Source organism: Apostichopus japonicus, chromosome 18 (assembly GCF_037975245.1).
Source record: "Apostichopus japonicus isolate 1M-3 chromosome 18, ASM3797524v1, whole genome shotgun sequence".
Lineage (NCBI taxonomy): Eukaryota > Metazoa > Echinodermata > Holothuroidea > Aspidochirotida > Stichopodidae > Apostichopus > Apostichopus japonicus.
Window position 1 is genome coordinate 15,904,435 of NC_092578.1, and position 25,547 is coordinate 15,929,981.

The 25,547-nt window shown below is 37.9% G+C and overlaps 2 protein-coding genes and 1 long non-coding RNA gene across 4 annotated transcripts in view; 2 read left to right on the forward strand and 1 right to left on the reverse strand.

The window, feature by feature from the left end:
- Nucleotides 1-25,547, reverse strand: part of LOC139958729 (uncharacterized) — a 49,216-nt gene that overhangs the window by 4,203 nt on the left and 19,466 nt on the right. The gene's annotated exons all lie outside the window — the stretch shown is intronic.
- LOC139958741 (uncharacterized) lies at nt 2,326-8,352 on the forward strand. Its single transcript, XM_071956046.1, has 2 exons — nt 2,326-3,495; nt 5,243-8,352. The coding sequence occupies exons 1-2, from the start codon at nt 2,720-2,722 to the stop codon at nt 5,745-5,747; spliced, it is 1,281 nt and encodes a 426-aa protein (XP_071812147.1). The 5' UTR covers nt 2,326-2,719; the 3' UTR covers nt 5,748-8,352.
- The window catches only part of LOC139958728 (melatonin receptor type 1B-A-like), a 53,133-nt gene continuing 52,569 nt past the window's right edge, over nt 24,984-25,547 (forward strand). Inside the window, exon 1 of the mRNA XM_071956027.1 lies at nt 24,984-25,170. The gene's annotated coding sequence lies outside the window, so the exon portion shown is untranslated. The remainder of the gene's footprint in view (nt 25,171-25,547) is intronic.

Here is a 25,547-nt window from a genome sequence, read left to right on the forward strand (position 1 = left end):
GATGTATAAACGTCACTGTTATCGTGGTTTGATGGTACCTGAACAGCAAATAGATGCAAACGTGAGAATTTGTTATTTCATGTTTTGCACAAATGGCGATACATACATGTCCTTTGGGATCGGGAACCAAATAATGACTACTGTATATCGAGTTCTTCTGATTCACGTGATACGAAGGAACTATAAAAAGGTCGCCGACTGGTATATATGAGATATAATTGCCCTGCATTGCTAGGATTTTTGCGTATCCCCCACCCCCCCACCCCAACACACGCAAAAGAAGCAGAACTCGAAGTGTTGCATTGTTTGATCAAAGCAATAACTTCGGGATTAAGACATGAATGAAACCTTTTCTGTTACTAGCGACCGACCATTCGTTCATTAAAGCATAGTATTCTTTAATCTGAACTCTTTAGATCAATATAAATTCCTTGTTACTTTTATCGCTGTCTGTATTTAGACCAGTAACTTAATCTATACCCGATGGGCACCTTTCAAGGGTGACGTGAAAGCTTAAGAAAGGATGACGTCATTATTGTGAGGTTCTTTCCCGGAGAGTTGTCGATCGATTTTGCTTGTGAATTTTCAATATACGAAGGACGAATCGGTAGGAAATCACTTGGTACGTAAACTAATCACAACTTCACCGTTTTGGGCCAACCAGGGAAACTTAAAGGTCAGTGGTATTGCTCAGAAAACATGCGAAAAAAAAAGACAAAAAGCTTAGACCAAATAACTGGTCATATGTAATGAAACTATACCACCTCTTAGTATTAGCTGCCAGACATCTAGCGATTTATCACGACAACGTATTTATGCTTGCTTTAATTTCTTATGGTTTGAAACTTTATTTAATTAAGCCTATTTATCAGTAATGCTATCAGCCATTGTTGTATACCCAAGTCATTTTTTTCTCAAGTGAAGTCACAAGTACTTTGATTTATATACCGGTGCTGTGGCCGAGTGGATTAAGGCGGTGGCATTAGAAGCAATGAGTCTTTACAATCGGGAGGTTTGGGGTTCGATCCCTAGCCGGATCATAGTAATGTGGGTTTTTCATCCAAAGAGCAATCTACGGTTTTCCCATCTGAAATGACTTTCTAAATTGAAAAGATTCCAAATTTGAGTTAATTGGAAGCCACCCGACGTGTAAGTTATAACCCATAAGCTCTTGCGGGTTTCTCCCACATTTGTGGTCACTTAAGCGTCGTAGAAATAACTGCTGATTATAATAGCAAGTTAAGTCCCGAGTCCTTTGATTTTATCGCCAAGTCAAGCGTCATATTTTTCGGCAAAGTCAAGTCAAGAAAAATGTGACCCGGTTCTGACGTATGTACAAGTCATTGATGAAAGGTTAACAACTTTGTTGTTAGTATCTTTGAGAATGATTCAATCTGGAGGTTCAGGGCACCACCGTAAGCCATATCACATCAGATAACAAGTCAAGTGATATATCAACTCATGTTATATCTAAGTCATATGTAAGAAAGTCATATAACATCACAAAACATCAAGTCATTACGTTAGTTTGTATCACATTACAAAACAGCCATTCAGGACATGATATTTTCATCTGCTATATACATGTGTCTAAAATCTGGACTCTACACAAAAAAACTAACAATGTTACGGCCAAGAAGCAACCACCATGTTTTTAAGTCTTACCAAAGCACGAACATTAGATAATCATATCATATCACCTCACATCACACCACAAGTATCACACCACACCACATCGCATCACATCATTACCAACATCAACAAGCAACTAAATTAATAGGGAAAGGTTTTTTTTTCTAGTAAAGTTGCTGTATTTCTGGCACTGCGGGTGATTAGTTAAAAGTTATCCTATTACTTGATAACCAAGACTAAATATGTCAGTGCGCCTCTATCTGGATTGTGTACTTTATGCAGGCAGCTCTTTCTACAAGAAAAAAAAATATATGTATGTTACATGTTGTCAATCAAACTCCCAGCTCACTCGAACTCTGTACAAGTCATATCATTCAAGTCAGCCTGCGCGGCCGTTATACTATTATAAAAACTCACCAGTTGCATTTCTTATAAATTAACGGTCATAAGCCTTCACCGGTGACATTACAAACCACCCTTTTCTCTTGGAAGGAAATCGTTCGTATAAAGCTGAGCAATATAAAAACGTTGTGCGCACCAATTCCAGGATAAGCTTCCGTTATCTTACAGGAAAGGAGGTTAAAAGACCCAGTCTACAACGAAAAATATAAAAAAAAATAAAAAACCAGAAAAGTAAAGGAGACAATTGGCGATAGTCAAAAGAAACGATGTTCATTCAGTTTGTGGTTAGACCTTAGACTTGGAAGGGATTTAATTCGCTTGGAGGATGATTGGAGATTATCAAACGGCCGGAGAGAAGTTCATCGGTTTCAGCAGCTTATCTGTCTCGGAGAACACGAATGTCATTTTGTAGATATTTTTATGTCGCTTAGAATTTAATTTCTGTAGAACTGTGCTTATTGTATTGTTTTTGTGACTGTGCATAGGTATGCGCTCTATTGGTTAATTCGGACTCTTGTTTCGAATTATTAAAATAGACGTAAAATAAAGTCACGTTATAAAGTGGCTAGGACTTCGTGTAAGGAGTAAAAGTAATTTTTCCTCCTCTTCAAATCAAACTTGTCATCTCTTGTGAGCGTTTTTCTTCTATGTTTTGGAGAGTCTGCTGTAAGGAACAGGAGAAACCATGACGAACTTTAGCAGTACCCTTGGACCAGGGAAAAGTGACAACATGTTGGGCCTTGGTAATGATGGTGACTCAGATGTGGTGCCACCAGCTATGGTGCATCGTATTATTGTTGCTGCTATTTTACTGATTGCAAGTGTTTTAGGGTCCGTAGGGAACGCCCTGGTCATTTTGGCCGTAGTCGCTTCTAAGAAACTCCGCACATCAACCAACGCCTTTGTAGTCAACCTTGCGGTGGCTGACTTTCTAACGTCGATGTTTCTGCCATTTCTAGCTTTTTCTCTGGTGATTGATAATGATCCAGCCATACCTCATTGGCTATGCGGTACAGCGATGGCATTCGTTTACTCGTGCCTCGGTTGCAGTCTCTACACGTTGGCATCCATAGCGGTTAACCGGCTTCTCCTCATAACGAAACCAACGCATGTCTGTAAGAAGTTGTTCCAACCCAAAGTACTCGCCGCTTGGATCAGTGGTATTTGGATGGTGACGTTCGCCATCACAGTGTTGCCATTGATGCTGAATACGGGACAACTCGGCTATGACAACCAGTACCACATTTGTGGTGGCGTCTCAACTCATCCTAAGACGGAGACTTACGAGGCCATCCTGGTTCTTGGACTTTACCCAATCCCGTTACTTCTCATCCTCGTGAGCTATGTTTATTTGTACGTCCACATTAGACTACACGGCAGGAGAATGATGGGAATAAGAGGCGAACCGAACGAGATGTCCTCCACTGCAACAACGAAATCAGCAAGTGTGGCAGATAAAAGGTGCGGTATAGGCTAACTATCCTAACATTCAACACCATTACAATCCTGCCATTGAATAAGGCAGCTACGCGAGTAACAACTAGTGTTCCATTATAGTCTCATTTTAACAATTCTTATAAGCAATTCTACAATCTAAATAGCAATTATTCAATCTAACACAACCTCCTGGTCGAGGAGAGCACACCCCCTCCTACCACCACCACCCCTCCCCCGTGTACCATGGTCCGGCTACGTGCCCTGCTCCCTTTTATACCACACTGGTAGATATTAACGGGCAGACCATTGTCATTAATTTACTATGTTGCAAATAATTATTTCGCAAGGAATACGTTGAATAATAATTCAAAGTAGTAACTTAATAAGAAGATATTAATATGTTTCGACTATTAATTTCATTATTTGAAGAAGAAACCTGTGCTAAGAACTGAAGTTAATGACCTATATACACAGTGGTGTGAAACATGTTGTACCTATAGCAACACCATATACACAAATCGAGTCATGTATATGTAGGCTATATGCAGGGTATACCAACCTTTTTTGTACCTAAAGAGAATATGCTTTGAGTACTTACGTCTAACGTTTCATGCACGAGCACCGGTTTTTGCACTCTTCTTAATATGTTCAACTTGCAAGGACGTGGTATACCATCACATTTGAGGACGGTAGTATACGTTCATACCGTTTTACAGATATCAAATATCAGAGTACAGAAGGGTTCAAACAAACTTGTTGAACTTTTGTTTTTCCAAATTTGATATCCATAAGAATTGCAAATCAATGAATCATAATGATCAAACTCGTCCCTTAGTGCTACATATTTTTATTTTTTTATTTCATTTTCATTTTTTATTATATTTCGGCGGAAGACAATGTAACAATAATCTCAAAGAGCAAGTTATGACACTCTCTTAGGCTCCAATCTCCATCTCAAGATATATATTCCCTTACTCTCTAGATATGGCCGGTGGTGGCTTGAATATATATTATTTTGACAGGTCACAAGTATAGGTGAATCAGAGTAGATGTTCCTTAAAATATTAACTTGGCTATTATAATCTTCTTGTTGATTTGTCCTAGAAAAATGATACAATTGGAATATTTATAACTTAGCTGACAATTAATGCTCGCTATATTTATAAGATCATCAAAGTGCGATTTGTATATTGTAGAAATGCTATTTTCTCTGTAAGCGATGGATTTTAACTTTTCAAAGATTAAAATTTGCTATTGTGACATAATTTACTCTGTTATTGCCAGATGCAATCACAAAATATGAAATTTAAAAAAAAACATTTTGTTGAAAAATTCATGTGTTCACCATATACAAAATGCTATGAAAATATGGTTTGACCAATTTCACAGCCACTATAGATGCATTTTTTCTTAAGTGGCGTGTTTATAACCAACATGAAATTACATAGGTCTATATACCGATTTCAGTTTGCCTGTATTATGCTGAGAACCGTTTTAGTTGTAACATTAACCTTCATGCGGTGAATGGGAATCTTTAGGGTGGTATCTCAGTTTGATCATCTGTAAATTTTGCTTGGATTAATATTTTTGGATTAATATTTGCTTGGATTAATAATCGGTACATCTGCACATTTTGCTTGGATTGATAATCCATATAAGGTTTAGAAAACTAAATTCCGACCAATCTCAAGAATGTTGCTTTTCAAGTATAGTTCTTTCTAACGTAAATAAATGCTTTGAATTGTATTTCTCTTTTTCTCTCTTTGTTCAGACGAATCGTTCCAAACGGCACGCCCATTGTCAGCGAGACCATGTCACCAGTCACCAGCCCAATAGCAAAGTCCCCAACAGTCGATAGCTTCGACGCCCCACCGGGGAGTCGAGACATAACCCCTGACATTACCCCCAGGCCCATAAGGCGTCAACTTACTACCACCGGTGATTGTACACCGACCCTGGGACAGATGCGCAAGTCAGCCCGTAAGAAGATCTCCAAACGACATCTTCAGATCACTAAGAACCTCTTCTATATCGTCTGTGCTTTCCTTTTGTGCCTGACGCCATATTTCATCGTCTTCCTCGTGGACCACAAAGGGGCTGGAGTCATCTATGCCGCGTCGGCCATCTTCTTTAACAGTTGCGTCAATCCATTCGTATATGCTACGAAGCATCCACATTTCAAGAAGGTTTTTAAATGTATTTTGAGGTGCAATTTGAAGGGTGTTCCAGAACCTGCTGACTTTTTGAGATCATTGGATAGCATTATGAAAGGATGAAAAGAACTGACATATACGCAGTTTCAGGCAAAATTGGATGTCTATCTGTCTGTGTATCTGTCTGTCTGTCTGTTTGTTGGTAGTGCACGGCTAGACCTGCGTTGTTGTTGAAGGAAACCGTTGTAGTTGCAACTTCGCGATTTAGAGGTCTCGGGTACTCGAATATCTAACATTCATCGAAGCAACCGCGATATATATAACAAGTTTCGTTTTCTTATTTTGAAAATGGTAGTTGGGAAACGCGTCATATTTGCAGACAGCTGGAAGATAGCTGGTCACGTGACTAATTGTTTGCACAACCCGGGTTTACAACCTGGATAGAACTTACATGATTCCAGTGCTTACATTCAAAACCAGGAGTGGCGTTTGTGATATCGATGAGAACCGCGGTATCCCTTTAAGGAAGAGAACTGTTTGAGACGTTGGCGCTTTTACTGGGGTCCTATAAGGGTCACGTAACAAATTGTATCGAGACTGAGCCCTGTGTTAATATATAATATAACGTATGAATTTATTATATGGTCATATTTCCATTTGTTCAGCTTGAAAAAGAATTATAAGCAAAAAAATAAATACATTTTGAGCAATAGAAGATCTTGATTTTGCAACAATTCAACATATACGAAATATCAATTCTAAAATTGCATTTTATTTTGCAACCAACGAGAGACGGTTGTGTAGTTCTTGTAGGTTCTGGGAGGAAGAAAGTCATTGACTTGACTCTCATATATGAGATATTATATATGATTTACTATAGACATATCATATTATACAGGTATGTGCTCACACTGGGCGGCACCGGGCGGCTGCGCCCAGCAGTTCTGAATGCCTCCCAGCACAAACAGTATTTTAATCATTTCCGCCCGGCACTTTATTTTATGATAATTTAACAAATTTTACCATGAACTAAATCTGGGAGAATACATGGCACAGAATAGGAAAATAGCACCACCTAAGCATACTTCATGTGCAAAATGTGTCCAGTGGGGAGTGGGTACCCCACCCATGAGACCACTCTCCCGGGGTGTGGATCACACTACTGCACAATCTGCCCGGCACTCAAATATTCCTGAGCACATCCCTGATTATATATATGATATTATATATTATATATATCATATTTATAATATCTGGATTGGTAGAAACGTTCTTGCCTTCTATGCGGTGAACTATATATAGCACCTATTTCTTTAAGGAACGAATTGTAGCTGATGTAGTCTTACCGTGAATGTACATGTACAATACTAATGTCACCGAAGACTGTTATTTGGAGTGAGGATCCAACTGGATTTTTAAAGGTGGTGGGGAAGGGGAGGGGGAGAGGGATGCTTTATGTCCCCTACTGACTTAGATAGAGGCATGAACCTCAATGGAAGTGCCAATTAGATATCTCTGCACCCTAACCATCCAACAATTTTCTATTTGCTGCAGGTATTAAGAGCTCTTTTTAGCTTAACCATTTAAAAAAATTGTGTCCCACAAAGTTAATGTCGTGTATATGAGTTTTCTTCATTCGCAATTTTTTTTTAAAGTTTATGCATAATTTTATCGTTGCTATGTTGCTATTAATGTGAATGACCAAAAAACAACAACATATTATTATTATTATGACATTTACATATAGGCCTACCTACAAATTTTGCTTTAATTTGTGGAGTGCGTGAATGACAATGTACCAACAAGGAAAATGTTGCACACTTCCTGCAACAACAACACCAACAATAGCAACAGAACATCTGGCTGTTAAAACTCAATGAAAGATGAGCGGCACTGAATTGATACATGATCATAACCAGTATATACTGGTTGTATTGAGATCATATTCGATATATTGTATGTGTTATTGTCTATGTTATTCAATATGAAACTCGACACAAGGAAGTTCAAGAGGGACAAAGAATCGGTATTGATGATGATTATAAATAAATGAGAAAGGAATGGTACAGAAAGTTATTGGTATGAAGAGCGGGCTTGTTTGATATCTAAGGGGATATCTGGGAGTATTTGGGGTTATCGGGGATATCTAGGGGAATACCTGGATATATCGGGGGATATCTGGATATAGCAGGGGATATCGGGCATATGTAGGGCATATCGGGGGATAGTGCGGGCTTGTTTGATATCTATGAGGATATCTGGGAATATCGGGGATATCTAGAGGATATCGGAGAGATCTAGGGGAATACCTGGATATATCGATATATCGGGGGATATTGGGGGATATGTAGGGGATATTGGGGGATAGTGCGGGCTTGTTTGATATCTATGAGGATATCGGGGGATATATGGGACTATCTGGGGATATCGGGGATAGCATACTGATGAGTTTTTAGTTAATAGTATTAAATTTGGCCATGATGTGAATTAATTTAATCATTTTTCTTTGACAAAAGGGTATAATGGAAAGACAATTAAAGGTGGTTTTATTATTAAGTTTTCGTTACATTATGTATCATATTTGTATCAATATAAAGACATGTATTATGGATCTCATGATATGGTTGCTTACGAAGAAAATCTTACGGAGAAAACATAACTTGTTGTTGAATTTATCTGTCGTTAAAGAAAGACCGTATGTGTTAACATGGTTCTGATTCATTTAACAGCCTAAGCATTCGTCGGGTATAGATTATTCGTGACATGTATACCGCTATATATAGGCTTAAGTATATCACAGCCTACTCCGTAGTCTAAACTTACACACTAAATCATCAAACTGTAATGTAGTCTCTATACGGCCTTGTAGAAGTTTTCACTATAGCTAAACCCTCCCGGATAACTGGATAGCCGACACTTCGACAATGCATGGCACTTTCAATTTCCCGTAAAATGACCATGTACATTATTATTATTTTAGCAATATTTTCGTATGCTGCTCTTGGAAGACCTAACGTGGTCTAAAATTGCCTCAATTGACCCAATTTTCGCACCACATTTGCTTCCATTTGTGTTCACCCAGATTATGTTTGATAACATATCCAAACAAGATGTTCTCCTGTTGCTTATATACATTCGTTCATTATGCCACATAGACCTATATAGTTTGTATCCAGTTTGACTGAGAACTGCATGGCCTAGGAAAATATACTGAAGTAATGGAACAAGAGCGAATACAATTTCGTCTACGGAACGGGATGAAACCATTCCTTTTCTGAGGGAGGGGGCGGGGGAGCGCTAATCAGAAGCCACATTATTCCCTGCGCACTGTGTATTTAGGTAATCCCCTCCCCCCCCCCTATTAGAAACCAGAAAGCGGCAGGGAATGGGGAGGGGAAAGCGAAAAATGTAAAGACATTTGAGCAGAGAGAATGAAAGACATTTTTGGCTGTAGAGTGGGATTCGAACCATTTCACCATATACACATGATAATAAGCCTCGTTACTAAGTCAAATCCCGTATAGTACAAACTGATGTGCACTCATTCTCAAACCAAGGGTCGTAAAACAAAACTTAAAACAAATGTTCAGAAGGAAATATATCTTCTTCTGTTACAGTATATATTACCATCTGCCTATTTACAACAACAACAACAACAAAAAATTCACCCGCATATGATGCTCATATTTTCCCTGAGATTGTCAACGCTCAAACCTTGAAAGCGTTAAGTTTCATATATTGACGTATGTAGTACGGAAGATATAAGGGGACATGCGAGATGTCCAGATACCGTGTCATAGAATACCATAATATCTCGTCAAAAAGATACGGTTTTTGGCCAAGTTATAACAGACTTACAATAAAACTCGACAAAATATTTTTAGTTTCGTCGAGTTCCCAACTCAGGAAAACCCGACAAGACTTATGCTAACTTGACGACTGGACAAACAAACAAAAAGACTACAAATAGCCATGGTTACTGGTCAACATACGTGGTCGAGAAATTTCAGTCTAAAAAGATCACTTCAAATATCCCCCACCCCACCCCCACCCCCCCAACAAGGACCAAAAAACAAGGAAACATGAAATATTTTTGGGTCTGTCATATAATTTTATGTTAGACTTTACCGTGGACAAAAACAGGCGACCGATACGTTTCCCATGCAAAGCAGAACTCACATCCGCCAATTGTGCATTCCTTCAGTATCTCTCTCTCTCCATCTCCCCCACCCCCCCCCCCCACCCACCAACCCCTCACTTTCTCTCTCTCTGCTTAATTGGCAGTGGCATTTTGATAAAGTTACATCAATTTCAGAAGAAACGGTACTGGTTGTCGATTTTGTTGCAAACAAACCACCAAATCCATCTACCCGCAGTTTTGTTTTTAAGTTTCATAGTTTCGTTTGTTGTCTTTCCTTGTACGTGGTTGATGGTAGAAAGAACGATTGGTTAAGTTTAAGACAATAAATGACTTAGCAAGTTAGAACATGTAAAAATAAGATCATGACGTTTTTTTTCGTGGAAATAGTCATTCGGTATAGGTTATTACCAATAATGCCACTTTAAAGGTGCCGTCTACACGTGTTTATATATGAATATGAATAAAATGTATTTGGTCGAGGCTGTGATTTATATATAAGAGACTCGCGTGCAGATCAAACAAGGAATTTAGAACATAGTGCAATAAACACCGGTTATTGATTTATTCATATAGGGTATGATATCAAGAACACCGAACACAGGACACGGAACATCGAAATACCGGTTATTGAACACCGACTATTGAACACCGAATTTTGAACAGCGAATTTTGAACAGCGAATATTGAACACCGAATTTTGAACCCCGAACATGGAACATCGTATATATACTCATTGACTGTAGTAATAAGACGGGACTTGACTTACATAAATGTGTTAGAAACGAAATGAAAAGAAAACAACCGAATAGATAATTTTTATAAATAAAGTTCAATTTAACTTTGGATTCGATTTTTTTTTTTTTTTTTTGGGGGGGGGGGGGCTTCATAGTCACTTTTCATTGTAGTGGTAAGCATATTTCAGATTCAACTGGGAGTTTTGTTTAAAAAAAAAATCAATATTTTACTTACTTATCGGTTTAATTGAAATAAAAATGTCCTTTTCTAATCAGTGGTATTCAGAAATATCGAGCACATTTGTCAGGCTATATACCTATAGCAATCGACTCAATATCAAAGGACGAGGGTGGTATAGATGGAAGGGGTGGGTGAAGGAAATGACTCGTGTAATGTTTGAGTTAATTCATTGTAGGATAGGTATACACAGAATAAGTTTCGATAAGTCATGAGTTACTGCGCACACCCATTCCGCGAATGTGCATATCGTCGTTTCCAAATAATCCACTTCACTAACAAAACACCCACACAGCGTCCGTTTTATTTTATTTCTTGTTTTCCTCTTTACTGAATAATTCATGCATTGCTGGATATATACGATGCAATTTCAAACAGCTTTGTCATCCATCAATTCCAATTTTTTTTTCTTTATCTTATCTTTCTCTGAACGCATACCTGTGGAAAATCGATCTTGGATGGTTTCCGGGTCAAATACAAAACCATTAAAATGCTTCCTATCGTCCTAAGCTAGGACCTAGCAATACTAACAAACAATTCGAAACTTTGAGATTTTATCAGTCAATTTAAAGGTATAATGAACTTCCAAATCTAAAATATATTGAGGACAGAACTTATGAATACAAACATATTTATTCAACTCCCAGCTTCATATCTGTGGCGCGCTTAAAGGGAGGGGGGACCAAGGGGGTTGGGTGGGGGACAGGCACTCACCTCACAACGTCAGTAAATAGTTCAGCCGGTGGATTTTTAACATTCGGCATGGGAATAATTAGACCATTGCTACGAGTGTACACCCTAATTTTCACCCCCCCCCCACCCCCAGAAAATATTGTTACCACCACTTTAGGTTTATAGCTACTTATAGTTCTAATTTATAGTCTAAATATGCACCAGAACGTACCATTTGACATTTAATTTTTCTTTTAATTGGGGAGGACTCCCAGACCCCACCCCCCCCCCAACATGGTAGTCGGTTTTAAATACCCCATTGTTACACCAATCCTTCAAAATCCTTGATTCGCGTCTGACCCTTCCATAAAGGTTTTATGTCTCCATACCTGCAATGAGTCGGGGAAAATTTGAATTTGTTTCCACCCCACCCCTCTACTGACCCCTCCCCCACCTTTGAAACCTGCTCAAGCCACTTCTTTGTATAGGCCTATAGTTTGATCCGTTGTCGAAATATTTCGGTTTTGTTATTTTTTGAGTGACGGACATTGAGCAATAATTTATAATTATTATACATGCACCAAACCAATATATACGGTTTTTCTTCGCAAATTAAAATGATTTCGTAAACTACGATTCAACATGTGACGGGCTCTATGATTTATTCTGGTCGGGAATGTTCAAGTGACGTCATCAACATTAAAGAACGACGTCAATAATTGTGGAGTGACCCTGCATCAGAAACACTCTGCAAAAAACCTCTCTTGTTACTTGTAACATTAACTCTTAGATTTTTGTATTATTCCTTTTAAATGGTATTATCGCATGCATGCAAATTTGTGAACTATGATGGTCATAAAATCTACATTGAAACAACATTAGTTCCGTTCCTATGTTTATCTAAGAGAGGTATGTATTTCAGAGATATGTATTATATCTGGTTTAGTAATTAAAGTACGCAACCGTGCTTAAAGCAGCCATCTGCGCTGCGTCGACTTTCATTACTCCAGCAAGATTGGAATTCATCTTCTACGCCCCCTCCCCTCCTCCCTCTCTCTCTCAATTAAGGACACTCGGCAATTAATTTTAATTGAACCATTCGTTCTGAAACATTTTGTTGCCCAGGCACTAGTACTAGTTAGATGTACCCCCCCCCCAAAAAAAAAAAAACAAAGGCGTCCCTTGAAAGTGAAATTTGAACTTGCTATGTTGTCAAAAGGATTCTAGTTTCAAAAAGCAGCGAAACGTATCAAAATTCCAACTCAAGACAGGTTGCTTTAACTTGGTAGAATATGGTATTGTGTTATTTCACAGGGAATATACGCCGGTATAAACTATACTTATAGTAATGCGATATCCGACACCGCATAGATCAGCGTCAATCTGGAAATGTAACCTTGAACATTGCACATATCATATGTGACTTGTCTTTCTTTGTCCTCTTCAGTCCTGTCCTGTCCTTCATTGTTTTCGTTTTCATGTCCTGTCATATCTTGTCCTGTCCTGTCATATCATATCTAGCTCTGTCCTGATATATCTTGTCCTGTCATATATTGTCCTGTCCTGTCAATCCTGTCCTGTCATATCTTGTCCTCTCCTGTCATATCATATCTTTCTCTGTCCTGTCATATCCTGTCCTGTCATATATTGTACTGTCCTGTCATATCTTTCTCTGTCCTGTCATATCATATCTTTCTCTGTCCTGTCATATCCTGTCCTGTCATATATTGTCCTGTCCTGTCAAATATTGTCCTGTCCTGTCATATATTGTACTGTCCTGTCATATATTGTCCTGTCCTGTCATATCTTTCTCTGTCCTGTCATATCCTGTCCTGTCATATATTGTCCTGTCCTGTCATATCGTGTCCTGTCCTGTCATATATTGTCCTGTCCTGTCCTGTCATATATTGTACTGTCCTGTCATATCTTGTCCTGTTCTGTCATATCTTGTCCTGTCCTGTCATATATTGTACTGTCCTGTCATATCTTGTCCTGTCCTGTCATATCTTGTCCTGTCCTGTCATATCATATCTAGCTCTGTCCTGATATATCTTGTCCTGTCATATCTTGTCCTCTCCTGTCATATCATATCTTTCTCTGTCCAGTCATATCCTGTCCTGTCATATATTGTACTGTCCTGTCATATCTTTCTCTGTCCTGTCATATCATATCTTTCTCTGTCCTGTCATTTCCTGTCCTGTCATATATTGTCCTGTCCTGTCATATATTGTCCTGTCCTGTCCTGTCATATATTGTACTGTCCTGTCATATATTGTCCTGTCCTGTCATATCTTTCTCTGTCCTGTCATATCATATCTTTCTCTGTCCTGTCATATCCTGTCCTGTCATATATTGTCCTGTCCTGTCATATCGTGTCCTGTCCTGTCATATATTGTACTGTCCTGTCATATCTTGTCCTGTTCTGTCATATCTTGTCCTGTCCTGTCATATATTGTACTGTCCTGTCATATCTTGTCCTGTTCTGTCATATCGTGTCCTGTCCTGTCATATATTGTCCTGTCCTGTCCTGTCCTGTACTGTCCTGTCCTGTCATATATTGTACTGTCCTGTCATATCTTGTCCTGTTCTGTCATATCCTGTCCTGTCCTGTCATATATTGTACTGTCCTGTCATATCTTGTCCTGTTCTGTCATATCGTGTCCTGTCCTGTCATATATTGTCCTGTCCTGTCCTGTCATATATTGTACTGTCCTGTCATATCTTGTCCTGTTCTGTCATATCATATCTTGCTCTGTCCTGATATATCTTGTCCTGTCATGTTCTGTCATATATTGACCTGTCCTGTCATATCCTGTCCTGTTATATATTGTCCTGTCCTGCCCTGTCATATCTTGTTCTGTAGTTTCATCTCCGTTGCTATCCAGGGACACAGAAATCTCAAGTATAGATAAACGATAAAAACTACCGTACATTCATATTGTCGCTTCATCTTTCTGACTTAATGACCATCTATAGAAAGTAATAAATTAAAATTCATTACGCAAGAATCTGCTTTCAAACTGTCATTTTGATTTTGAATTGGGAAGAGTATACTGTACATACGCAAAAACCATCGATTCTTTCAAATTATTCAGTTCAAAGTGAGGTCACTTACAATCTAGAGGCATCAGCTGTATTGTCTAATTAACGATTGCATAATTAGTTGACATGGTTATCGCCAGATCCATTTCCCAGAACAGGTGAACTTTGTTAGGAAATGGTTGCACCTATTTGAATTTGGCCCACGACTGAACTTTTTTTCCCCTTTTCCAAGTGTTCCAATATCGAATTTGTTTTCGTGGAAACATGACTGACAAGAAATCAATTAGTAAAAGCTGTTCAGTACAAACTACATAAAAGACAGAGTGTGTTCTCTAAAATGCTCCCAAAAAAAATCTTTCCATCTTACATATTTGCAATAAATTTTCTAGCTGATTTTAATCAAGTTTTGAAGTCTCTTAATAAGAAAATCCGATAACAATGTATGCATGTCGTGATCACATGGTTAAAGTCTCAACTGGAGACTGGAGTTGAAAGTGGAACAATTTTTTTTTTTTTTTTTTTTTTTTGGGGGGGGGGGGGAGTTGTTGCTGTTGATCAGGTCTATATAGGTGACTTTCTTTAAGAAGTATCATTACAGCTTGGTTTGCACAGTTTCATATCAACTGATGACGAATAAACATTACAAACGTTACTTTACAAATTGGTTATGAAACGTGTTTCGGTGACGAAATTGTCGAGGAACCAAATCAATTTCAGTTTGTTAGCTATAGTTGACGACTAAACGAAAACTTCTTCTCTAAGACTTCTCCATTGCGTTTGCTTGGTCACGTCTAAGTTATCTGAAACATGTTTTGATATGTTGTAGACCATTACAAACGTGTTGCGTTTTCATATGCCTTTTACTGGTGTGGGGTGAGGGTGGGGAGGGGGTGGAGTTGGAAGGGGAGGGTTGACGGGAGTCAAGCGACTCAGTTCATTTCGTAAATGATTTAATATTCTTCTGAACCGGTTCCGTACATTCATATTTCAAAACCAATAGATATTTTCATAATGTGCACGTAATAGAAAACAAATATTGGTGGTTGGCATTTTTGCAGGCTACGAAAAATGTGCAAAATATTTCTAGCACTTTAATCGGAAAATTTAGAAAATTCTTGGTTGGTCACTACTGTAGTGAGGAAGCATGGAGACACTCTGTATCTGTGGCATATACATCGTAGGCAACATATGTTGATGAATTCATTTATACCATAATTTTAAAAATCATTTTTTATTTGTACGTAAAGCGCAAGGGCTGTGTGGTTTTGGTAGCGGGTTTGTCGGCACAAAACGTTTTAATATATAGATATATATATATATATTTGTAAACGTTACAACGGAAACCAAAGTGAGTCCAAACAGGAAGAATATTACTTCCTGACTTTCACTGTTTCAGAAATGGATTGTTAAAGGATATTTCTGAAAGTTTAAAAACAATGACACTTAAAAAAATATACAAAACGTTGTCTGATTGGCAATTAGGAAATGAAAAGAAAGTGAAATACATACCAACGGAAATCAGTCAACAACTAAACATTCTGTAATGTTTGACGGAAAAAACGTGTCTTGCTGATAAACGTATATGTTTTAAATACTATATTATGAATTTTAAAAACGAAAGGGGAATTGAATATTTATCTAAAGCGATATAGTATTTCAGGATTTTTAAAGAACAAACCAAGCTTTCTAAATCACAATAATTCAAAAAAAAATAATACTCAATAATAATGAAACATGGTTATGTACAAAAATACAACAACAAAAACAACAATGTTAGTTGAAATAGTAAACTGAACATATGAGAACTTTCAGTTAATCAGTCCGTAGGCCTGTCTGTTATCCATCCTGCTAGGATCGAAACACCATACTTTACTTTTGTAAGTCTGTGTGACTTAGTAGGATAGTACTCTACCAATGCATATACGATTCATATGTGTAATTCACATTATATCGATGCTATACGATTTATATGTGTTATTTAATCACTTAAAAACGAAATTATAGTTAAATGGTTAAGTTGACACGACTTCCCCATGCATTTAGCCAAACAAAAGTACTTGGGTATGTGTGCTGGATTACCCCCAGGCGTGGAATACATTTGGTGTTGGGGTGGGGGGGGGGGCTTACTCTCCCGTTTTCAACCCGACACAAAACATAATTAAAGTAAAAGCGTAACCCTGTTTTTTGTAGAGGTAGTTATGGACCTAATTTTGTAGCCTAAAATTGTCTCAAATTACGCCACTTCTCTTTTACTATTTTTATTCTTATTTTTTTCCTGGGGGGGGGGGAGGGGGAGGACACCCACTCCCCTTACATGGGCATCGGTATCGACGACCTCTTTGTCACAAATTTCTATTTTAAATAGCCTTCTCTCCACCCCTTCCAGTTTATTATCTTTTAATTATATAAGGTATAGTGTTATACAGGGTACTGAAATAAATACCAAGAAGCCATTACCTGTCTTTACAGTCAGCGCCATCAGGTCTGGCCCAGGGGTAACCCCCTCCCCAACCCCTCCAAACTTGAAGTATTATGCCTAGAGGAGGGGGGGGGGAGAAACGGAAGAAAATTAATGTGTCTCTATAGGAGTCACAACCAAGTAAATATTTTGTTGGTCGGGAGTACTCCTTTAATTTACCTTTTTAATCCAGGCACGTAGTCGACTAAACACGGTCATGCTACCGGTAAACCGAAAGTCACGTTTAATGTTGGGACCTACGGTATATGTCTGTCTATTACTGTGAAATGGTGTAAGTACTAGAAGATTAGCCTCATTCAGGAGAAGCGGATGTGATTCAAATATATTGCTTGAAAACATTGAACTTTCTTACACAAACACATAACATAAAGGTTATACATGGTTATGAATTTTGTAATGTGATACAAGATCAGCACATGATGCAAAGGGGTAGGGGTGGGTAGGAGGGGGCGGGTGGGTGGTAGCATTTATCTCAAATAATTTGACATTCAATTTAGGAGTATTGCGTTATCTTTTATAAAGAGAAAGTGTCTTTGAAGGTCTGCTTGGAACTTTTAATGGACCAATAACCGTCATAAGCAGTGTTTGAAATGGGTACATCCATTATGGAGAAGGGGAGGGGAGATTTGACAGATTTGCGTCATAACGCTATATATATTAACCGTTTAAAGGTTGGTTGTGAGAAGTAAGCATTATAACATCACAAAGAGAGTTATCTAGTGAAAAAAGACCCCCCTGGGGTTCGTTCAAGATAATCATTGGGGGTCCTATCCTCTTCTTGAAGCGAGACCCTAACCCCACCCCACCCCTCCGGTCCGAATTTGGGGAAAAAAAGCAAAGGTCACAACACCGAAGGCATTTAAAATTCAAATAAAACTGACAAGATGAATCAGCTGTATTTTTAGAAGACACTCAAATCATGTTCTTTTATTGGGCTAATAACAGGAACTAGCCCGGAAGCCAAAACTAATAGATATGCTAAAGTGGTCACATGGTAATCAAATGGCTATGCTAAATGGTCACATTGGTAATCAACCGTAAGCAACTGCAAGTACTTCGTGACCATTTCGCAATATCTATATTATTGCAAAACATTCGTGATTTTGTGACAATTTTTGGTGTTCAACAAACCAGCCTTCAATATGATGAGTACATTCCCTAGAATTAATTACCATCAAGCGACAAGCCGTCTCCCATCCCCTCCCCTCCCCGCCCTTCCCCTCCCCTCCCACCCTTTTTGCTTTACCTTATAGTCCATATAAGTATGGCAGACATGCTTAAACGCAACTCACTCATATCTCTACAAAAACTGACACAATCTCACCAGTGGTCAAATGATTAGTGAGGATTAACTTACGAACTAATGTAAGACTTTGAGTTGATGTTAGCTAGAGGATATTTATAAAAGTATTTTTTCCACCCATGTGATAAAACTAATAAATTAATAAATCTAACTTCCCCTTCCCTCCTTTCCCCTAAAAATTAAGAACCTGGACGTTAGTGTATAGAATGGTTGATTGTCAAGGCTGGTCACGTGACACCATACCAGCAAATGACAGCTCATATAGATAAGAATTATGGAATACACCATGGCCTGGATTACAAACTCAGATATGATATCTCACGTTATATTGACCTCTCCTATTGCCGATAAAAGAATTATTCATGCGCAGACAAATTATCTCGTCAAGTTGATTAATCTTCTAACTTGTTTAATGTCAACAACCTCTAGCTTGATTAAAAAATAAAATTCCAAGCGCTATAAGTTAGACCGTCAAGTTTATTAGAAAAATAAAAATAATTAAATAAAACGGTGATATAAAAATCTCCTTAGTGTGATAGAAAGACATAAATTAACTGACGCTCATTTGCTATTCTTAACTTTGGTTAACTTGTTCATTGTTAAATGTGAGCAAATTGGACTTAAAGATCAGGTTTTGGAGTTAGTCCAGAAACATGTTACAGGCCTTTCAAAGCTGCCAAAATTTGGATTGATCCGGGATATAGAGACATACTGCTTGAAGGTCGTAATTCCACTGTAGACGTTTATCACCTGTATCGAACAGTACTAGTTCTGTTTTGATGACATATTTGCCTTACTCCAGAGATCAAACATGATGCTAACCAACCTCTGGACATACAATCAGCGTCCATAGCCCAGCGGTTAGGGTGTGCGGGATGCCTGGGTTCGAACCCCGGTGCAGGCTGGAAGTATTTTCACTGTTCACTGTTCTGGATTTTCCAACTCCCTCCAATCACTACAATCACAACTGGGGCCTCTGACATCAATATAAATATATAAATAAATATAAAAATATATATATATATATATATATATATATATATATATATATATATATATATATATATATATATTCGTGGTTCGAATCCCGGTGGAGGCTGAAAGTTTTTTCACTGTTCTTGATTTTCCAACTCATTACGATTTTCATTTATATATATATATATATATATATATAAATACGTGGCGCTCTTCACAAATATACTTTCAATGCTTGTTTCAGAAAAAAAGTCACATACAAGAAAACAATTCACACTTTAATCATGCAGTTAGTTTTACGACGCTTAAAGCGACCACAAATGTGGAAGAAACCCGCAAGGGCTTATAGATTACAATTTTCACGTCAGGTGGCTTCCAGGTCGACATTGTAGCTCAAATTTGGAATCTCCAAATTTAGAAGTCAGATGGGAAAACCGTATATTGCTCTTGGATGATATACCCACCTTACATTATGACCCGGCCGGGATCTAAGACGTTCTTTGTGTCATTCCTCATGAAGAGTGTACTTCTTCAGTAAAAAATCAAAAAAGCAACAGGTGATCATCTTTTTGTGGCTTGGATGTTGAGGAGCATTAAAGGAAGTACATGCAGTGTATACCTGGGCAAATTGAGGCTATCTTAGACAGTTTTAGGCATAGCAAGAGCAGCGCCCAGAAATTGCCTACAGGTGAGAAAAGAGGCTTGTTTACAATTGATGAGAGTTTGGGCTCTCATAGCTTAAAATCGACATGGTCATGTTACGAAAACTGAATGTGCCATGAACCACAAATTTGTCAGCCATCCTGTGATGGGTGATTAGCTAGTAACAAGCTCTTACAAGGGCTTGGTTACCACGTTATGATTTAGTGTGTAGGTCAATGGAGCATGTATATGCATGTATTCCTAGAAGTAAGGGTAAGTGGCGCTCTTCAACAATAAGGTGTGGAATAATGATTAAGAAGAAGGGAAGAAAAGTTCAGCAAACGACAAAATCAAAACTGCAGTATAAAATACCCCCCCCCCCCCCGGGCAAGTTGTACTGAGGGCGGTAGTGAAGAACTTAACTTAACATGCATAGACGCCTGATGTGTGTCCTGATTTGGCTTCGGCTTTGACTACAACGTTTCTGTCTGCTGCCGTTTTAACGAATCTAATCGTAAAAGTATTTACCGACTTTGCGATCCGCGTTTTAATCTTGCCGACTTTCAAGGTCGGTAAGAGCATGGAGGTAAAACTGTTTTACCTCCATGGTAAGAGTGACTCCATAGTTTCCCTTTCGAAAACCAAAAAGTACTAAAAGCAACACTACACCAAAGAATTTACTCACCTGAACTACACGTTTAAGGGATATTAATATTTCACCCCGACCCCCCCCCCCGAATCCCCAGTCACCGTACCGAACACAGTTCTCACTTTGGAATTCCAGAGCCGAATACAGATACATAAATTTTGAAAACTTAGTGGACGGGCGCCCTCAAATTATGTACACACGAGAAAAGAACAAAATTTTGATGAAAGTTTTTGGCTAAGAGCAAGAAACGACTATGTTGACATTATGTACAGCCAATGATGTTCAAGTACGTTAACTCCACACATATTGTAACTCACGTTGATGTTGTTGATGGTGTCATTGATGGTACTATTGATGGTGCTGTTGAAACTGCTATATAAAGGGACAACTGAAAGAAGCTGATTGAATTGAATTTCATATTTTCTATGTTATATTGAATACTTAAAACTCATTTCAATTTTAGTTGACTAACTTTATTTTTCATTTCAAATAATAATCGAAAATGTTCCAAATTGCTATCTTTGAAGTGATTAATACGAATATGGAACAGCGCCACCTACTAACGAAGTGTTGTGGCTCGAATCTACGATTCCTTTAATGCTAGTGCCAGAATTATCTTATTAACCTTCAGTTTGGGTGATAAAAGAAATTATACGAGAGGTGTCTTAGTTTAGTGAAAAGTACTCTTACTTTTATTTATTATACATATTGATATATATTTGATAGGTTTGGTCAATGATTACCGACAAAATACCAAGAATTGCTGCTAGGTATAGGTTTTAGTTCAGTGTACGATATCCTCGTGCAATCACAATACCGTATGGACCACTGCCAGGTAGCGTTGTTATATATTTATATGAGTACAGCTATATGAGTGCGAGTACACGTATATAGTACTCCATCCGGTATGAATAGTAAAACGGGTATGCGAAAACGAGTACTCAAGTATATGCGCTTATAGAGTGTACCTGATAAAATTTCAAAATGCCTTGAGTAGGCCTACGAGTACCAGATTGGTATGTGCATAATCATTATATATAGTCCTTTGCTAACGTTACATAAGATGGTTGTAATATATATATAGTGACACCATCGAAGTGGAAGATTTGTAGCGACCTCGGACCCCTCTCTCCCTTCCCGTCCCAATTTCCTCCCTTGCTCCATACTTCCATTCTCTTTCTATACTGAAAGGTCATCCTTCCATATTGCCCCTAACGCCTCCAAGTAGCTAAATATATGCTAGAATGTCAATTAATGGTCACTGCTATTCAAACTGGAAAAAAATATTTCACAGCCATGCCTCAGAGAAAGTACCCAGTCACAAAGGCATTTAATCGTTTAACTTAACCCTTCTCGATACCTCTAAATAATTCGGAGGGGGGTCAGAATCTACGAAAGCACTTTTGATATAAACCTGGGTATATCAATATTTTAAGTTCTTTTTTTAAATTACATATTCGATATATTGTCAACATTCACAACGAAGTAAAAGTGAAAGACAGCCCGACCAGGTCGTTAACTTTTATAGCGTCTTTTGTTGTTTATTTAGAACCTTGGAGGAAACTTCCATTGTCTAGCATAATGCCCTTCTGATATCTGGGCATAGGGTGGTTCATACCGCTTGAGTGACTAATGAAGTACGTTCTGATACGATTTTTTTTAACATATATTTATAAAATGAAGATGACCTCTTTACTTTCAAGTGTAAACTTGAAATCGACATTCGTTGGTTCAGGAAACAATCTGGTTCCACAGGACACAAAGACATATATACAGTCCACAAGCGGCAGGCACTCTATAAACCGTACCCTTCTGACGTCATAACCGACGAGGCGACCGGTCATCAGTACAGTTGCGAAATATGCTAAAAGATGAAACAATGTTCATTAATGCTTAACTTTAAAAAAATACATAAAATAATCATATTCGTAATAATAGAAGGGTATATGACAATTTTGATCTAACCGACTAATCATCGCTGTCTGGGAAACTTTAAGCCTTCATACCCTCCTACAGTAAAATGCTTGTAGAAACCTTATGGATTTCAGTAAGCTAAAACAAATTGAGGCTAAAACTTAATTGCGAAGTTTCAACCTTAAAAAAATAGAATAGAGTTTAATGGTTGGAAAAGAAAGCATTATATACAGCAAACGGGAGACTTTATATAAGCAATAATTTAGAACAAAGGTAAATTATTTTCATACAATACACGATTCTCAACAACTTCTGCAGAATCAATTTGAGAACCGTATATGACCGTGTGTTAACTCAGTGTTATTATGGTTCAATGGGCAATGAAAACTTCCTGATAAAGTATGGCTACCGCATATGTATGTAAATATGTACATAGAATGCATACGAAAGTATACATCACACTTTACAAGGGGAAAGATTCCTTTACGAGCTGTGAACGACGCAGCAGGTAAATAACCGCGATGAACTTTTTAACTGGTGGGAAATAGCTGGATTTAACGCAGTGATCCATCCAACATCCTCCAGGCACGGTATGATTGTATATGCATGGGTCTTGCTATATATATATATATATATATATATATATATATATATATATATATATCCAGAACAGTGAAAAACTTCCAGCCTCCACAGGGATTCGAACCCAGTGTCTCGCGCTTTACATGTGGAAACCCTAAACAACTAGGCTAGGTTCGAAACCGGTAAGGAAGGTTGAAATTCCACTGTAGGCATTTGTCACCTGTATCGAACAATACTAGTTCTGTTTTGGTTACATTCTTTGCCTTACTTTAGAGATCAAACATGATGCTAACCAACTCGAAATCATTCGTGATTCCGAAAAAAGCCTGATCTCGAAAGAGATTCTTTGTATATTATATAGTATATAATATTATATTATATTTAAATATACTATTATATATGTATATGTTGAAAACAAAATTAGGACAGTTGAGTGTTTTAAGAGCCCTTCAGTTCGTGCAATGGGATTAGTACCATGAAGGTTTAAACTTACATATTCAAGGCACATTCATATTTCTTTTTTTGTTTCTTAGAAATTTGACAATCCGTGGCAAAAGTGCAGATCACACAGTTTTTAAGGTCTTTCTCGTGCAAAGTGTCCATCTTCTAATTCCAATGTCTCACTCCTCTGGGGATTAGGACTTTTCGAGAGACTATACCTATGTTCGTTCAATTTTCACCGTTCCTTTTTTTCGTTGTTGTTTTATATCTTTCACGAGCTGGATATTTACATATTACTTTTTTTTTCGTCAAGAGCTTCCGATGAATCAGTCACTTAACGGATGGCGACTTTATAAAGTTTGCCTCGAGGAAAGAATACATACCGTGTGTGTTCTCTGTCTGGCAAAAAAAAAGGCCTTCTGGGATATCACGAAATTACAGGGCAACGAACTGAAACGCCTCGATTCATCATATCACAACCCCCCAAAAATGAGATTTTTTTAAAAGAAAAAAGACAAAGTAAACATATTTTGGCGTTGAAAAAAAGGCTGCATTAATCCTTAAATATTATTGATATCAGTCAAGATTTGCACCGTTTAATTAAATAACCATTTAAATTTCTGACAACTAAATCAATTTTCCACAATAACTGTTTTTTTTTCTTCGAAAATTGAAGTATTTTATGCTTACATCAAAATAATCTCAATAAAGACCTAATAATCACGTTTTGATTATACGTTCGTTGATCAAAGACACCAATTATGATATGTATTGGTTATATCTCGCCATGACGATATAGATAGGTGGATAGATAGATGGATGGATGGATGGATGGAAGGATGGATGGATGGATGATTCGATAGATATATAGATATATGTGAATATATAGTAAATTATTAGTAAGGCCTATCCTATTATATAGTTAATATAGTAAATTTGTGTGCAGTGCATCATCTTGTTATTCGCATCAACGAATTTCACATACCAAACGTTTTCGTGACGTCACACTCTCACCCTATCGATCTCGAAGAACTGTATAACAAAGAGATCTATGTGGCATTGACTGTCTGGCCATAATGTGCTTAACAATGTATGGCTCAGTGCTTAATGTTTGAATTATCGGAAACAAAAAGTGAAACAACGGTACGTGTCTTTTTTACGCGGTATACGTCGTAGTACATGTACATTGGCCAGCATGCATGTTAACCACCGCCTAACTGAGACTGGTTACATTTGAAGTCAGTTTTGATTGTGTTGTTACCCTCAGTTGATCCTTTGGTTAGCAATAAATCATTAAGGTTTATTGATGTAGCCAATTGTCTTCCGTCACAGTTAATCCTCGGTTTCCTTTGGTTCAAATCTATTGTGTCGTGTAAAAACAAAGAAAAACTCTTTACGCTGCAATGGGTATACTATTTTGTTGCGGTTTTTTTTTCAGTATCGACTTGTATAAGAACATACAACCGATTAACATATTGAAAGAGAAATCGAACCACACGTACCCTATGCTATATTTTAATATCTTTTTAGTTTTTAGTTAAGGAAATAACATCCAACTTGGTGGTGGGCTATGGGACGCGATCATAAACTGCTAGCGGTCCAGTGATCCAATCGGCAGTACAATAATGAGGGCTTTAAACAAGCTGTGCATTTTAAAACCTCGGACGAAACTAACTTTTTTTTCGCGACCAAGAGGCAGTCGGCGACTTGAGATGAGAGGCCGAATCACCCCTGGTAAGAGCTAATTTTTCCCCTTCCCTACACTAACCTAAGAGAAAGTAAGGAATTTTATGTTGCCAAATTGTTTTTGGTTGTTTAGTTTTATGGGAGTCCCCCCCCCCCCTTTCTAATAGAGGGAAAGTATTAAGGTTCGCAACATCGCGATTGAGTGTCACGTAAGCCTGGAACATTATAAGTTATCAGTCCAGTTTTGTGGTATGTATATAGATTATTATATTGGTTTGCTCTATATATTGAAAACAAGACACATAATGCAGAGAGGATACATTTTGACGGGAAGCTTTGTGGTAATATTTGTGGTATGTCCCCTCAAATCAAAGTTACGTGCCCCCTACACTGCCCCTCGAAGTTTGTGACCCCTCTCCGACTCC

Excerpts from the sequence above, each read along its gene's own strand:
- LOC139958741 (XM_071956046.1), top strand. The coding sequence starts at position 2,720 with ATGACGAACTTTAGCAGTACCCTTGGACCAGGGAAAAGTGACAACATG. Across the intron at positions 3,496-5,242 it reads GCAAGTGTGGCAGATAAAAG|ACGAATCGTTCCAAACGGCA; the intron begins GTGCGGTATAGG and ends CTCTTTGTTCAG.